The following is a 17,151-nucleotide window of genomic DNA, read 5'->3' on the forward strand; positions in this document are numbered from 1 at the left end:
CTTTAGCCCCAAAATAATGGAAAATAGAACTGATTTACGAAGGCCTCTCTCATTCTTTCTCTGGTCTTGTTATTCTTGGTATTAACACACTTTCCTTGAAGCTACTTTTCTCTGTTAAAAAGACTTGCTTTATTGCTAATTTAATGCATTCATTTACATACATAGTATACATTTATGTCATTTTGATCACATGAGATTACTTTTGGTGGTATTTTTTTTCTCAACATATAGCTCATACATTAGTTACAGTTACAACCAGAAGCAGCAGGAGGGAAGACATTAAATGTACCACTAATTAATGTGGTTTTACAAAAAGAAATGATTAGTTTAATTGCAGTCAGAGCTGATATTTGCTTGTTGTAAATGATTTAAAAGGCACATTCATATCACGGCCTTAAAGGCAACATCCAGTCAAAGAAGTCATGAGTGAGAAAATGGAAACTTGGTATTAAATAAATCGTTAAACTCTCCAGCTTACTTTTGGTGACACATCCAGCCTGTAATCTTCAACATACTGTACACTCAGACATAATAACATTGCTCTGCTTTTCTTCATTCAGGAGAAGCTGTGAGTTTTAACTCCACTGATCAAGAATGTAAAAGACATTCACAGGCTTTTATAAATTCTTAAAATAAACGATACTCAATCAAACTGTGTCCTTACCAAGAGCTGTATTTCACTGTGCTGTGTTGTCATAAAAAGGATGACTGGATGTTGCCTTTTAGGGCATGTATGCAGATACCATTCAATGAGATCATTTAAAGCATAAAAAACCTTCCTAAAATAATGTACATTGTAATGCAGAGCTTGTTTTGGCTCAGCCTAAACCCTGGCTCATGGAATGTACTCGTAAAATCTTGATGTCACTGACAGATAAAACATACATGGTATCTTCTGTGTTTCATTCTTGCGGCCATTCATTTGGCACTGTGCGTAAATCCGGTAAACGAACAAATCAACGGCTGTGTGATCTAGTAACAGAAGCGGCGGCTAACTAAATACGTACGGACACATCAGAGCATGCAAGTAGGCTTTTCTTTAAACACATGACGAGACGTGTAAAATTTTAACTTGGTTATACATTATGTTTCCTATTTCTTACTCTCGTTTTTAATGGTTAACCCTACCTCTGGAGTGCTATTAATAAATTACATTCAGCATAAGTAAAATAATTCCTCCTTTTTGTAGCAATTTAGAAAATAAAATAGATATCTCTGTTTATCCCAGGGTCTCTGTGCGTCGAGGATCAGGCATTAATATCTGGAAGAAAACACAGTGTTATTACACAGATGTAGAGTTGAACGGTTTCACATTCTGGTGAAAATAAACAGGAAGACGGCGAACACATACCTGTAATAATTAGGTTTGAAGGGGCCGTTCTTGTTGAGGCCCATGTACTTGGCCTGTTCGTCAGACAGCTCTGTGAGATGGGCATCGAAGTTTGGTAGGTGCAGACTGGCCACATATTCATCTAGAGGAAAGAGACGGACTGTAATCCACACTGTCTGGACGAACTGCACTTAATTTTTGTGTCACGTAATGATGCAATTTTTAGGCAAAGCCATGAGGTGGCAACAATGAGCAGCAGACTGTGGCGTACAAAGTTGACTCATACCCATTTTCTTGGGCAGGAGATACACGTCCTGTTTGTAACGTCCTTCTGGAGCATTGAACAGCTCAATCAGGGCCAGAGCCTGAAGACAACACAATCCACAATCAAGTGTCACAAGTGTTCTGAAACTAGAAGCTCCTGCAGACACCTTTGTCGCGCAGTGAGAAGGAAAACTGTCCCCAAGTTGCCCCAAAAGCGAAAGCTTCTGTCCTGATCTGTCACTGTGGGGTTCAACAAAGACAAAACTACCAACCTGAGTAGTAGCAGTGATAGACAGCACAAACGTAGGCACGGTGGAGCAGCTCAGATTCAAGAGACGACCCTGAGAAACAACAGAATGCATATATGAAGAGTACTGTTGAAACCGATTCCACACATACATGCCATTCATGTCCAGTACTTTGGAGATTTTACGGGGCACGGTTTTTTGAGGATATAAAGAAGTATAGAGACATTACCTCTGCCAGGAGAACAACCCTCTTGCCATCGGGCCAGATGATGTGGTCAACCTGGGAGCGAACCCTCTCCCAGGTGAGCTCAGGGCTGCGCAGACTTGCCTGAGAGTAAAAGAGGTAAATATTGAAGATGAGAGGAGCCAGTTTACACAACAAGGATGTCACTGATGTGGGCGTTCCATGTGGACATTCTACCATCAAGAGAACGCCAACAAAGAGCAGCGGCACATAAATGCACTTTAAGCTGCAAATAAAACAGACCTGTCCAGCTGCTGCGCATTTAATGGAAATGAATCATCCGATCTTTCTCGTTAAATGCTTTGGAACCGAGTAGAAATGTTTAGTTAAAAGACAGCGAGATAAGAGAAGCTGTTTCTAAAGAGGCAGACGCTCTGGATTTCTAAATTGGGAACTCGAAAACCATATTGGACGTGAGGTTATTTTTGTAGCCTACAGGATTATTTATGATGTTTGAGAACAGAAAGACCAGGATTATTTGTGGAACAACCTTTTTCTGTGTTTTAGATTCTATTCATAATACTGTATTTGTAAATATACTGAGCATATTAACATCTTTTAGGGGTCAACCAAATATAGGTTTATCATTAGTCAGCGATTAATACTAGGAACCAAAATACAGATTTGCAGTAAAAATTCAAAACTGATGTGAATTTTTAATAATTTCAACATAAAACTTGGTTGAAATGCATTTGTACATTTATGTTTATATATGTTTATTCAATAGTAAGCTGTTCAACAATTATCCTTTGTTTGTTTTATTTATGATATTGGGAATCTGTGTTTTAAAAAAATATAACAATAATTTGTAAAATGTTGAAAATCAGATTCTGTGCTCTGCTACACTGATACTGATCTCCTGGAAAGCCTTGTAATGCACTGTTATTTGTTATCTCAAAGCTAAAAATGTATGCAGAAATTCACAGACACAGCCATTAACGCTGTACATCGACACACGTACAAACACTCAGTCACATTACCACATCGATCTCAGTATTGGAGTGTCCCATATTGCAGACGATGCAGCCGTTCTTCATTCGGTCAAGCTGCTCTCTGGTAACCACATTCTTGTTGCCTGTATTTAAAGAAAAACAGCAGTGATGTGTCATTGCTGAAGGGAGCGTGATTGCAGAATAAAATCTGTTTTTGCTTTAGCAGCTCATTTACAGCTACATGTAAACTGGTACTGAGATCACTGTCATCTAACACACACACACCCAAAAAGCATTTTGATAGAAAGCCTGGTTTTCTCCCTCAACTGGAAAATTTACATGGGTTTGTATGCTGGAAATACTGTGATTATCAAAGCAGAAGTAATAGATTATCACTGCATGGGGCACAGTACCAGTGCAAGTTATCACCACGTCCATCTGCCGGATCACTTCGCTCAGCTTGACCACTCGGAAACCATCCATGCTGTGTGGATACAGTACAGATCTGTGTTAGTTTAAGCAAGACAGACTGAAAACTGTTCAAAACAAATGATGTTCATATTTTACTTGCAACAAATTCAATGCAAAACACAAAGACAGAAACTAGAGGAGTGCATTTAGTGGTGGAGCAGCGCTGGATGGTAATAGCTAGTGACTCACCATGCCTGCAGGGCGCAGATGGGGTCAATCTCTGTGATGCACACAATGGCTCCAAGAGCTTTAAGAGCAGTGCAGCAGCCTTTTCCCACCTACAGACCACAAAACAGTACGGTTAGAAAGGTCTGCTGCACCTGTTAGTCCAGCCAATCTATCAAAAGTGAGACTAATAATTAATCAAAGACTGATTCACCTCTCCATAGCCACACACGACAACTTGTTTGCCCCCAAACATTATATCTGTGGTCCTCTTCAAGCTGGCAGAGACAATAAAATGACACATCGTAAAAATCTTGGACCATCATGGACAATCTCCACATACAGAAGCTTTAATTAATCTTCCACTGATTCTCCTCACCCATCCAGGATTGATTCACGGCAGCAGTAAAGGTTGTCGAATTTCTGCTTGGTGACGGAGTCGTTCACATTCATGGCCGGGACACACAGCTTGCCAGCCTTAGACAACTGGTACAATCTGAGAGGACACATGAGGAAGCATTTTCAGGCAGACGTACAAGCACATATCTACTCAAAGATCTAATCCTGTGTGTCCTTTACGCTTTTCAAAGCATTCGGCTAAATGAGTTCTTTGAGTTGTGCATGTACAGCTGACGTGCAATACCTCCTAATTGGTTCCAGTCAAATCAGGCCACTGACCGTTTGAATCTACAGTGTCACTGTGTATTAACACTAATATGACTTATATAACTGTATGTCATACTATGTCATTCATCAAAGCCGCTTGTGTTGGGAGCCTGGGTTTCTTCTAGCTCTGCTCCATCTAGAGGTCAAAATCACGTAAACACCTCATAACAGATTCTAAAAGCAGCTTAATCTCAGTTACAAAACTGTGCTTTAGTCGTGGGGTTTCCTAGATTTAATTTTATTTTTTATCTCTAAAAGTAGGCAATAAAACAAAAACTAGGTCAAATATTTTGTGCCAAAACACGAGCACATCTGTCAACAAAGCTGCTAAAATTGTAAACAGTGGAATACATTTTAAAAATCACCAAAGTGCACAAAACAGATAAACTGTCCTAAGGTCAAATGTGTACAACATAACATGTGTCCAGGTTATGCTCAAGTAATATGACCTTGTGTCTTCTGTTACACTGTCCTGCTGTTGGCAGTGCGGTTAGTTTGTGTTTAGAGTACAGTTTGATGATTTTCAAAATGTTTCACTGTTTTTTGCTTTTTTAAACAGTGCACAGATCACTTTACCTCTGGAGAATTCTTGTACCGACATGATTAACATTTGTTTAAAATGGTAAGTCCGACTTAATCCGTTTTCATAAAGTATTTATATTATTTAGGCTTTATTTGGGCTTAGTTATTTCAGTGTAAAAGGGACATTTGGCCTGTTGGCAGTAGTAGGAATTTAGGAATTCAGTATCTCATCTTGTATATTCTTACATTTGGAGCTTGTATAACTACGACAGTACAATGAGTGCTAATAACTCAACAGAACTGCTACAGCCTGTATTGTACATGAGCCATTATGGGCTACTATAAGCTGTGGCACAGATACGTCATTGCATCCACATTTTATTGACTGACAACACAATGGGTCCCTTTGTCCTAGATTTTAAGCACAAAACAGTGAGAATGTTACTAAAAAGGAAACAGAGACAGGCTGCACAATTGTTCTTAGATTCACACTCTAAAGGTCTTAAATTGTTCATCCTCTCAGCATGTCCTCACAATGTGTCTTTCAATTTTTTTAGCTCACAGTACTGCAAAAGATGGTTCAGTTCACTCTGACTGTATAGCTTCTGGTTTTAATGCTTTTCTAAACGGGTTGCTTTGCTCTGAAAACCACTGAGCTCTTGCTGTTCCTGCATCCTTCAGACAGAACATGATGTCTGCGTCCATCTGAGTGGGACTTCAGAAGTGGCAGAAGTAAATGTCTTCATGCCTGAACAGCTTATATTTTACACCTTCAAGTTTCTAACAGCCCCAAAAGACAATAAAATGGATTTTCTCCCCCATATGGGATCTTTAAAACACCCAAACTCCTCAGATCTAAGCTCCATCTCACCTGTGAACCCCAGTGACGCTCTCCTCTACGATTCCTCTGACTTTTTTGAAGACGCTGGGATACTTCTTGTACACCCAGTGGGTTAAGTCTCCACCGTCATCCAAGATCTAGGAGAAGCAGATCAGAAAACAGTGTGAAAGATAACTGCAAAAACTAGGCCAGAAAATGATCAGCATTAAGTCTATCATGGGACTGTTCTTACCATATTGGCCTGCCAGCCCTCAGTGTTGACACAGCGATCGATGCACCACCAGAAGTCGTCCTCTGACTCACCCTTCCATGCAAACACAGGTACCCCTGCAGGAAACAAAACACACACACTTAACACTGAAGACAGCATGACCAACGCGTCCATTAGTGTACATTACAGAGTGAGAGGATCGGTGCAGGTTGGCTGCACCAGACTTTTGCAACATTGTTTCTTTACCCCAGTTCAAGTCAAGACTCAAAACTCACCTGTTTAAATCTGGATATTTGTTGTAATCTCATTGTTTTTTTAACTGTTGGGTTACTTTTGTCTGTTGTTTTGTTTTATTTATTTTACTGTGTTTTTATCCTCTGTAAAGTGACCTTGGGTGTTGTGAAAGGCGCTGCCAAATGAAATGTATTATTATTATTATTATTATTGACTTTAGGGTGCATGTGAATTTACTGTGAAACAAAGTATTTAAAAAACAAATCAAACCCACTTTCAACTGTAATCTAGACTTCAAACATAATTAAAGAAATACACATTTTAAAGCTAATGTTAACCCACAAACCACACCAATCATTAATAATATTTGATAATAGTTCCCTTCTTGGTTCTATATTACAAGCATGTTGTAAGAGATTTAGTTTTAAACAATAAAGTAAAGGTGTGTTGGTGACTGTGGCCTTACAGAGGAGAGACTCTAACCTGTCTCTGCAAGAGCAGCAGCCACCTCATTCTGAGTGGAGTAGATGTTACAGGCAGTCCAACGACACTGGGCCCCAAGAGCTACCAGGGTTTCAATCAGGACCTAAGAGGAAAAATGGAATAAGATAGATAAGAAGGTAGCAGTGGTAAGAAGAGGGAAATGCAAAATCAAAGGGAATCTGCAGTGAAGAAGCATGAGAGGACGTACTGCTGTCTGAGCAGTGATATGGGTACATCCTACTATCTTTGCCCCAGCTAGCGGCTTCTCCCCCTGGGCTCTCTTCCTCAAGGAGATCAGGGCAGACATGTCTGTGGGGGGGAAACAGATTGAGACCAGTTAAAGGAAACTGAGAAGACTTAAAGGTCAGGTTTTGTTTTGGGTGAGAGAAGAAGGACGACCCATTTTGCATACAAAAATAAACCCTTTCTGAAAGGTAAATATGCACTAAATGGCTGTAAAATGGAAACTGACTGAACAGCAAATGTCAGCAACAGCTGCTGCCGCCCAGGCTTTGAGCCTGAAGAACACTTGTCAAGCACTCACGCCTACTTATCGCTCACAAAGGCACAGTAAACAGCCAGAGAGGCAGAAAAGAGAGGAGGGAGTCCACAAAAAAACCCACATGCTTGTGAAGAGAGTTGAGAAGAAAAGAACATATGCAACAAATGATGAATAGAAGCGAGGGAGAGAACTCTGATCATGTTTCCAGAACAACACTGACACTGCCCCAGCCTTGGGTCATTCTGTTTTGAAATCAGGAGGAGAGAACCTTTATCAAATAGTGTCTAAGCAGCAGAACAGGTGCCATGCGATACATATCTGGGAACAAAGTCACAACAGGTAGCTCAAAGCTCTCTTTGTATAAATGGCAACGATAGCAAGTTCACTATCCGGCTTTTCACTGAAAAATCACAGAGAAACAGTGAAAGCCACTTTTAAAATTCATACAGAATGTGCCTGAGTGCCTACTCAGTCGTAAAAATGACCTCATAGAAAACGCTAGTCTCTAACACATTTCATCGAAAAGCATCTATTTTCAAGTTATTTTATATTTAGCGTTTGAAAAAATCAAACTCTGCTTTGAAACACCCACAATGTGCCAGTGAGGTCTGATGTACCTTGTTCTGCAATTTCAATTTCCCGGCGGCCAAATTCGGCCTGCTTGATGTTCTTCACACAGAAGTCGCTGCTGCCGTGTGTGTTGACCTGGGCTTTGTCCCGGGGGGAGGTTTCATCATCGGAGCTGTCGGTGTAGGATGCAGCTGGGAAATGGAGAACACAAAAGGTCACTTTTGTGGCAAAGCATACAAAAGGCGCAGTTATGAAATATATACTTGAAATGCATTGTGTGAAGGTTGGAGCTTGCTTGTGTGCTTCCTGTGTTTGTGTATTTACATTGATATACATGTGTGTATTTATATACAATGTTTAGTGCAGTGTACACATTAAATTCTTGAGTGGTTTGTGAGTTAAAAAAAACTGTAGTTTTAACATCTCATGGAAGTGCAATAACACTGAGCAGTACCTGAGCTGTAGCTGTCTGTGGACGACTGAGAGATGGACCTTGAAAGTGATCGGCGGCCTGCCTTGGTCGGGTATTTAGTGAATTCCTGTTTGTCCTCTGCATTCGCAAACTGGATCTGGAGAGCACCAAGATAAAACAATGCACAGTGTTAACATAAAAAGCAAACAAATCCGGACATTTACCGATATACTGTCCAGACTGTTACATTTGTATGGACTGATTAGTGTCAGAGCAATTAACTCAGGGGAGGAGAGAACAAAAAGCATCACCACATGTGAACAGTGATGACACTCTGTTATATGCTTTACATAACGCATTCACACTCAGCGTATATTTGGACTCCTTGTGCTGTTTCAGCCACTAAAATTGTCCTTTCAAAAGGGAAATCAGCTTGTTACAGTAAATCACAGGTGGATCAGGAAGAAGGGAGCCGGTGCCTATTTTTAGATGCTCCCTCCTGCTCTGTGATTTATGCGTTGTTCAAATACGCAGGCTCCAATTGATGGTGGCTGTGATTCACTGTGTCAATCCAGGCCTTCAGAGGAGCCAGGATCAAAGGCCAGGACACATAAATTAGATCAGCAAACAGCTAGCCTGGCTGAGTTGAACATTTCATAAAATGACAGAAAATTTTTCTAACTCATATCATACAGCTGGCACTGGAAATAAATAGGACTCTAAGAAAAACACGCTTTCTGGACAGAGTATCAGCTAACTCAGTTACTCAGCATTTTACTGAAACAGAAGGTCCGCAGGTGCACATCAGGTAGTTCATGATGCCCTTAAATTTTAGACGCTGTTCTATGTTCTTGTTTGATCCCTGATGGTGGAAAATGAGCCACTACTGCAGTTTGAGCTACATGGTGAAGTACTAACATTGAAAACAATGATACTGAAAATCCTGATCAAGTTTTGCGCAGAAACCTGCTATCTCTCAAGAGTCAGCGTCTCGGTGGCTTGGAGTCAAAATACAGGATCACACTTTGATGTTGTGCTGCTTGTCTTTCTCACAACACTGTATAATGTCACAACACTGTATAATGTCACAACACTGTATAATGTCAGGCGTGTGGTGAACTTTCAGGATGCTAACTGTCATTGAGGAAAGGCTTGCAGCTTTTCCCTGAATGAATTTTCCCTCTGTCCTGTCCTATACGACCAAAATCTTCCACAGGTTTTCCATGTGCATTTATAGGCTGAGCATGCTCAAAGCTCATGACACCAATTCAAAGACCGTGTTGCTTTGACTTTTTGACTCCAAACCGTTTAACTCGTCTTTAATGCTAATGTTGGAATTTTAGGTTAGTGACGATTTGTACAGCTTCATTTTTTCTGTCATCCTTTGCATCAGTCATAAATCTCTTCTAATATCTTCATTCATTGTGACAACTCCGAGGGATTCCCTTTTCTAATATGCTTAAGTATCATTACAATTGTTTTTTGCTGTAACATATCATCATGCAGCGATGAAGGATTAGGGCACCGTCAGCAATTAGATGATTGAGCACTATGCAATTCTGTCTGGCAAAAATGAAGGCTCCATTTACAGCACAAAGGAAGTGTATCTGCAAGTGAACGAGCAAAACAAGCAGAGAACAGAGCTTTTGTTTTCCCTGGTAGGTATTGGTATCTTTCTCCGGCTAGAACAACTACAGTAACTATGGAAACTCTACCGAGCAAAAGAAGAAGAACCCCGTGGTCAGAGGAGGCAGAGGAAGCGAAGACGACAAAAAGAAGAACTTCTGACAGCCATTCATGCCACAGAGAGAACTCTGGGTCTTGAGAGAGTTCAAAACCAACATTCATTTGGCATTAGATCAGAAAGGAACTAAACTTGCCAACTTATTAATGCAACTGGAAGTCTTCCTCTGCCTTTATCACCGCTCTGATATCAGGGCGACTATTTCACTTGACCTCCTCAGTGAACATGTTTCTTTCTTTCCTCTTATTTCCTAAGTGGTGTTTCGTGTCCCGTGTTCTCGGTAATTGCTAGGTTCTCAGGAAAATGGAATGGCGGCGGCAGCGCCAACAGCGATACCATTCAGAAACCCAAGGAGGGAGGGAAGTTGAAAAGTTGTCTGTTGCCACTTAAAATTTCCATATTGTGTGTTTGGAATACAAACGAACAAGCAGGCAGGCAGAGTTGACACAACACACAGAGGATGAATCTGGAGACACATAAATGCCAGACTGACAACAGCGAGCTTTAGTCTGCAATCAAGTCCTACAGCTACAGCTTAATATTAATGATTATGACATTGACGAGCAACGACACATTAATTCAATAGAAAATGCACCCAAATCTTTTCTCTGTTAAACTGATGGTAAGACAAAGAGAAGGAAAATTTTTTGCAAACACTGAATTGGGTTCATAGGGCCACAGAATTTATGATCACTAGTGATAACACATCTACATAACCACACTTCTACTTATTCAAACTAATCATAAATTACTGCGATGATTACCAGCTACTCAAACTGACAAACGGTAGCAGAAATACCTAAACAGCAGTAACTTTTTTCACTAAATATTTATCTCTCACAGTCCCTCTTTCCATGGACAGTGACACCAGGGCTTCAGCAGCCTACTGTATCAGTGTAAAGAAACTCAAGAAGCCTGTGAGACAGAGTAAACTGAGGAGATCTCTGCATGTCTCTTTTCACAACTGCGAGTGTGCTTGCTAAATAGCACTTTTATGTTTACTTTGCATCAGTTGGGACTCTTGAGGATTCAGCGCACACTTTAAACAGTCTGTTCTTCATCAGTCGCAGACATCTGAATCAGAAAATCATTCTCTGGTGGCTGCAGCATTAAGGAAACTAAACGTTAATCTTATTAATGATGAATTACTCAGTGTTACAGAAGACAGCATTATGTTTCTGCTACTCTTCCACAGGATTCCTCTCAAAGCTGAGCTATGTGAATACCTTGGCCTGCTGAGGAGACACTGAGGCTTAAACTGCATTTTAGGTAAAATTTTGTTGCAAGTCAAAGAAGACAGAACTTGCAGTTGTCAAAAGTTACGCAGGCTCATTTTTGTGCAAGACATATCCATTAGCATGATGACTAAGTGTCCTAGACAAGTTCCCTGTGATGTATGAGCAGCAACTCACCCTTTCTCTCCCATGCCCATGTTTGTGTGCCATGGCTGCCAATCACTGCCTGCTCTCTCCAGTTTCCAGCCTCCCTCCCTGTGCCTGTGTGTCCTCTGTGTGATGGTACTAGGTGTCCCTGATGCTATTATCCCAGAACACTCCCAGGCAGAGCTGGGGGGAGGTTCCCACCTATTATCGTGATTTCTAATGGCTAACCTGGAGAGAGAGGGAAAGAGAGTGTGAGAGAGGCCTAGACCGAAAGGGGAGGTCAATTCTAACTGAGCCTCTCTCTTTCTCTCTCTCTCTCTTTCCCACTCTCTCTGGTTCTGCCCTTGACAACCAGCTGCTAAAGTCAATAGGTTGTGCTTTATGGTGATTTTTTGAGGGCAAATGCAGGAGCATATTGGAAGGACAGACAGATGCAGATATGTACATATGGATACAAAAATGAGAAACATGTAATTCAGACTAAAAAAAAACACATTTGCTGCAGCTTTCACTTTCAGCCAGCGCTCCTGATTTGGACTACTAAATAAAAGGGGATTGGCAGAAGGAATTAAACCCTGTATCCATTAGCCTTCTGCTGCATCAATAAGCGTCCCATCCAGTTCCATGCTCCAGCTAAAAATACCCTTTCTCTCCTAGATAGCAGGCCAGGTCACAGACTTAAGCTGTAGCGTGGCTGTCAGTGGTGTAAAGGGCTCAGTGTGGGCCTGACATAAGACGGCACTAACTACTTAGCCAGCAGACAGCACTAGTGCTCTAAAGCACCAAGTAAGCAACCCGACTACTCACTACAGTCGCAATCAACAAGTCAAACAGACAAGGCCTGAAGTGTTCATTATAGATTTAATGTCACATAGACGGTAAAGCCAGTCAAAGAAGTTCAAGTGTGGCTCTAAAATCACTCTTCTTGTCTACCAAAAGGCGCCCGTTTAGGTCAACGTATGCACGACAGATTACACGGTGTTGTGAAAAAAACATACTCGGCGCTAATCCTTCCTCCAGAACTATGTGACCTTTAAGCAGAAACCATAGCTTCTACTTATTACAAGGGTAACACAAATACAGCAGAATGCAATCCTGTTGCCTGACATGATCATAATGTGTCCAAAATTGTAAAATGAGAAGGCAAATGTTAGGAAATCCAGAACACTGATAACAAATACTGAGAGACCCCATGGCCAAGACTGAGGACGCCGTCAGAAAACGATGAAACTAGTCAGTATGGATGTGTTACATTTCTCAGCTTATGGTGACTTTTCCTTTGGATAAAAGCGCTGTATAAATACAACCATTTCCCCCCAGTGTTAATAGATGCGGTACAAACACAGTGTGCTACTTGTGCAGACTATGGCTGACTTAGACTTTGAATAAATACTAGAAAGAAACTATTCTCAGGGGTATTTCTAAATATAGCTGCTTGGACTTGAAGCTTCACAGTGAAATAATGTGTTATGTGTGTTTTTTTCAGTGCAACATTTCAAATGATTTCCTTGTTAGTGTCTTTATGGAATTTTTTCAGTGTCTTCAGGTCACTTTCTGCCACGAGGACAATCCTAGTTATTTTTAAATTGAACATCTGCTGGAGGGGCTTTAAGTTTGAGTTAAGAGTTTGCAGTTCTGTTTTCTGTGCTGTCTGCTTCCACGCCTTTATTTAAGCTTGCCCAGAGGAGAAAAATGTCTGCATTTGACCTTGATGAATCTCTGCCATAATGTTGGCAGACAAACAAGATGAGATAAGGTATGAAGACGATTCAGGTCCGATGTAAAACAGCCCATAAGATCAGATAAAAATGATGATGCAGGAACAAACGCATAGTGAGTGAGTCCCGTCCCCAGGGGGCGTATTGCATAACTGCTGGATGGATTTAAAGGAGGAGGAGGCAGAGTGGTGGTGGTGTTCTCCGACTCGCCTGCCCTCACACTCCACACATTTAATTTCAATTTGCACCATTGATTTCCTCATTGCACCTTCCTGTTGGCTACGTGACGGAGCTCAACAAACATCCAATTGTTCTTCTTCATGTGTGATGTTTCCTATGATTTTGATCAGTTCTGTCATTGTTTATCCCATCATTTTTCAGTAGTTGTTTCACTCATTCATGTTTCTTTTCATGCAAACACGCAGCTCAGTTTGACATCGGGGCTCTCACATTTAATCATAACACAGCTTTGTTTTCATAAGGGCAGTTCACATTCCTGCCATCCAATATGTTTTCAATCAGGCTCCCTGAGGCGGCTCACACAGTCCACACATTATTGCCTTGTCGGACAGGGGGTCCCAGCTAATATTCCAAAGTCTATGAGCCCCGCTGCTGGGAAAACATATATTTTCGTTATTCAAATTATTTTGTCCACCTCCCTAGCCAAATCACAAACTCAGCTACACAAAAAAAAATTAATAAGAATTATTATTATTTTTTAAATTATTATAATTACAATTCTTACAGTTAGCAGTTTATACTCAGATCGTCACAGGTATAAACTTCTATCTATTGCGATTTTTTAAGCCTTAGGTTTACATTACTGTTTAGTAAATATTCAGCTAAATGTCTTTTAGTCATGATTGGCGACGGTCTGCTTGTTGTTCTCCTCTGTCGATGTTTTCCTACGCTGGGATTTTTACAGTTCCTCCACTTGCCACATTACATAATTCTGCATCGCTTGTGGCTGATTGATGAGTCAGTTTAGGGAACAATTATTAAGTCACAGTTAATAAGGCAAACAATTCATTTTAATCTGAACATCAGGACATGGTGCGCCAAAAAGAGGCTTTATGATTACCCTAATGAGTGGAAACATCAGCCAAATTATAGAAGAACAAAGACGGCACAAAAACTCCAAATTGCATAAGACTACAAAATGATGATCAACCCAGTATATCCAAAAGCAGAAGGTCAAGCTGTACGGACAGCTTTTGCATTTGAATTTTAAATGAGACACCAGTCAGAGCTGGAGTATCAGTTGTGTCTAACACCAACGCTGCATAATTATTTAATGTGTCATGTAGAGTCGAGGTGATACTGCAATTGTGAGGACGGTGTCAGCAACCTCATTGGAAATCTAGTTATTCTAAATAAATATATATATATATATGTATGAATAAAAAACACACCTACAGTACATTAAGGTTAATAAACTAAGGAACAATGGTACAGTAAATATGGATTTAAACATTTGTATTTACCTTTGTTGAATATCTTCTGAAATACACAAATGATAATATCCTTATCAATATCTTTTGGTGGAAAGCTAATATCGGAGAACAATGACGTACAGATCCAGCTCTTACTTTTAAAATGTCGACAACATGAAGTACAGGTGTCAAAGGTGACCTTAAGGGGTAGAAAATATCTCACAATAAAGCTGCTAAAACTAGCAATGCTACATCCTTTTAAGAGGGTTAAATCATCACACCGGTGGTACAGCGTGCGTGTCAACATGCACCGTTAGACAAAAAAGGTCTAAAAAGTTCTGTTTTTAACATCTGCGGAGGTTTGTTCTTGTTCATTCACCCCCTGTTGCCAGGTGTTACACACAGTGGTGGAGCTGGAACACGTCCTTTAGTTTTGTGCCATTGTGTAACAGCCAACAGGGCCTTTTCTCACAGGTGCATCTTGTGCTGCCAATACATATTCATCACGCATTACTAACAGACAGGATGCCCACACACATGCACAGCTGAACAGATTCAAAGACAACAGAGGATGAACTCGCTAAATATCAGTGTGTAGGTTTCATTTTTATGCTACTACACCTTTAAAGATTTTAAAGCTGTGCTAGGGTGGATTGGCATTTCTCACAACAAGAAGCCTGCACCTCAGTAAATACCTCATACTTAGCGTGCAGACCCCCTCTGTAAGTTCAGGTATATTAGCCCGTGTATTTGTTGAGGCCTTACATCAGAGATTTAAGAGCTCAATTGGCTTTTAGGTGTTTCCTGCCTACAGGATGTTGGCATGGTGCAGAGATTGTGATTTAAACAAACAGGAAAGCCACATTAAGGTAGATTTTAACAATAATCCTGCCTCGGTGAAAGTTAAAATTACATCCTGTTCTCTCAGTAAATGCTATGATTAGACCATATCTGATGATGGAAGCCAGTTGAAATGATAAAAATGAGTTTACAGCATAGAGGAAGGAGTGATCCCTCATCCAAATATGCATCAAATTAAAACCTCTGCTTGCAACTTGGGGCTGAAAATTGTGAGAAAATGTACACATCACATTGCCAAGCCTTGCTGTACAGTAGTACTTGACTGCAGTGCAATGCAACGTGAATTTGTCCTCCTCACATGTGCCTGCATGCAGCGCATACAGCCTCTTTTTACCCAATGGCAGTGACTGATGGCGAGCATCACGTTTCTTACCTTCTTGACGGATTTCAGTGTGGGCACTGCGGTGAACGCTGCGGACGGCATCTCCCCCACATTCATGTTCACATCGCTGCTGTTCTTGCTGACGGTCAACGCCGAGTATTTCTCCGCGACGTTCTCCGTCTCTTTCACATATTTCGTGGCTTGTTTCACCTCCGTTTTGCTGTCCACCACCGAGTCTGTCATCGCGTCCGAAGTGATAAAAAGGAGAAATAAAAACGCCGGCAATTGAGTTCCCAGCTAACGTTCGCCTCCTCGCGCTCTTCTGCTAGCTTACAGATAAGGACGCTAAAACCCCTCGGAGGGTTTAAGTAGCTCGCCTCGGGAGGAAACGATCCGTTTTACAGCTTTTGTACTTTCTTAAAAGAGCGGCACAAACACTTGTTTCGGTCCCGCAGGTCTGCTGTCAGCCACAGACAGCAACATCTCCGAGGGGCGGGGGGCGGTTTGTTGAGCCTGTCACCGTAACCAGTGGGCTGTGTGTAGGCGGTGATCACCAGGCAGCGCCGATAGCAGAGGGAAACCGAGAAGTAACGGCGCAATGGTCGTTACTCGTTACCTACACGAAGAGTACTGACGACATTTACTCGCATTACTGCTAGTTGGCGCAGCGTAGATGTTCAGTTTCCATCGCCCGTCCCGGATTAACCGTCCTCTAAGGTAAAGCATTAGTCTCGCCTCCTGCGCCGTGATTGGCTGATCGCGGCTTACTGTACAACCGCTACAGCCTCTGATTGGCTGAGCGTGCTCATCACGGTGTGTAACCTGGGAGGTCCTGTTCAGGGAAAAGTGTTAAAAGGAGTTTTTGCTCCTCTACATTTATCTGCAAAATATACAATACATAAAGTGAACATTTTATAAAATAGGATGCATTGTTAATGAACCTTATTCTACACAATGCTTCTAACAACTGAAAATCTGCATTAAAATTTAGAATGCAGGCCTTTTGTTTGTTCTACTTGGGAGAAAAATAAGATCAATGTCACAATATAATTTCAGTTAAACAATATGATTATCTCCAAGGTCGACCTTCAACTTTGACCCAAACCACATGAGAGTTCCTGATTGGTTCCTGATATGTTCCTCATCCGTTCCTGGTCTGTTCCTCATTTTCCATCATGGTCCTCTGGTTCTTTATTCACTCATGTGATATGTGATCATGTGATATGACTGTGTTAGTTGACACAATGTATTCTACTTCTTTGGTCCAGGGATTTACAAAACTAAACCACTGACTTTGCAGAGTGACAAAAGAGCAGTATTTTGTTTTGAACTTGTAGCGGTTGGTCTCTATTTTCTCTTTACTCTGGAGAACTTTTCGATGTCTGTCAGCTAAATGCGGTAAGTCGTCTTGATGGAAGTATTCATAGCATGATGTCCCAAGCAGTTCTTGGGGAAGACAGTAGGTTCCATCACAGATCTATCATTAATAAACAGTCGATGGGTTCCGTCATTGTGGGGCATAACTGTATATTAAAAAGCCTTATATCATTGTGCACTAAAACTCAAATATCTGCCATCATACACTTCAAATGTTGA

At 41.0% G+C, this 17,151-nt stretch overlaps 1 protein-coding gene across 2 annotated transcripts; it reads right to left on the minus strand.

The window, feature by feature from the left end:
• Window positions 1–105: 105 nt before the first annotated feature.
• ahcyl1 (adenosylhomocysteinase-like 1) lies at window positions 106–16,273 on the minus strand. 2 transcript variants are annotated; one of them, XM_022205364.2, is made up of 17 exons: window positions 15,607–16,273; window positions 8,138–8,252; window positions 7,731–7,874; window positions 6,820–6,920; window positions 6,612–6,714; window positions 5,916–6,010; window positions 5,714–5,820; window positions 4,034–4,150; window positions 3,869–3,932; window positions 3,679–3,767; window positions 3,432–3,502; window positions 3,067–3,161; window positions 2,072–2,170; window positions 1,867–1,935; window positions 1,617–1,695; window positions 1,352–1,472; window positions 106–1,261 (listed from the first exon to the last, which is right to left on the minus strand). In XM_022205364.2, the coding sequence occupies exons 1-17, from the start codon at window positions 15,796–15,798 to the stop codon at window positions 1,255–1,257; spliced, it is 1,668 nt and encodes a 555-aa protein (XP_022061056.1). In that variant the 5' UTR covers window positions 15,799–16,273; the 3' UTR covers window positions 106–1,254. The 2 variants fall into 2 exon arrangements, with proteins under 2 accessions (XP_022061056.1, XP_022061057.1); XM_022205365.2 differs by lacking the exon at window positions 15,607–16,273 and adding an exon at window positions 11,252–11,389.
• Between the last annotated feature and the right edge of the window lie 878 nt (window positions 16,274–17,151).

Source organism: Acanthochromis polyacanthus, chromosome 6 (assembly GCF_021347895.1).
Source record: "Acanthochromis polyacanthus isolate Apoly-LR-REF ecotype Palm Island chromosome 6, KAUST_Apoly_ChrSc, whole genome shotgun sequence".
NCBI classification, from domain to species: domain Eukaryota; kingdom Metazoa; phylum Chordata; class Actinopteri; family Pomacentridae; genus Acanthochromis; species Acanthochromis polyacanthus.

Bases quoted from the DNA above. Each gene is read 5' to 3' on its own strand.
- ahcyl1 (XM_022205364.2), bottom strand. From the start codon at position 15,798: ATGACAGACTCGGTGGTGGACAGCAAAACGGAGGTGAAACAAGCCACG. The intron at 6,715-6,819 runs GTACGTCCTCTC...TTTTCCTCTTAG, and splicing joins ATATCACTGCTCAGACAGCA to GTCCTGATTGAAACCCTGGT. The intron at 1,696-1,866 runs GTTGGTAGTTTT...TGTTGTCTTCAG, and splicing joins CTATCACTGCTACTACTCAG to GCTCTGGCCCTGATTGAGCT.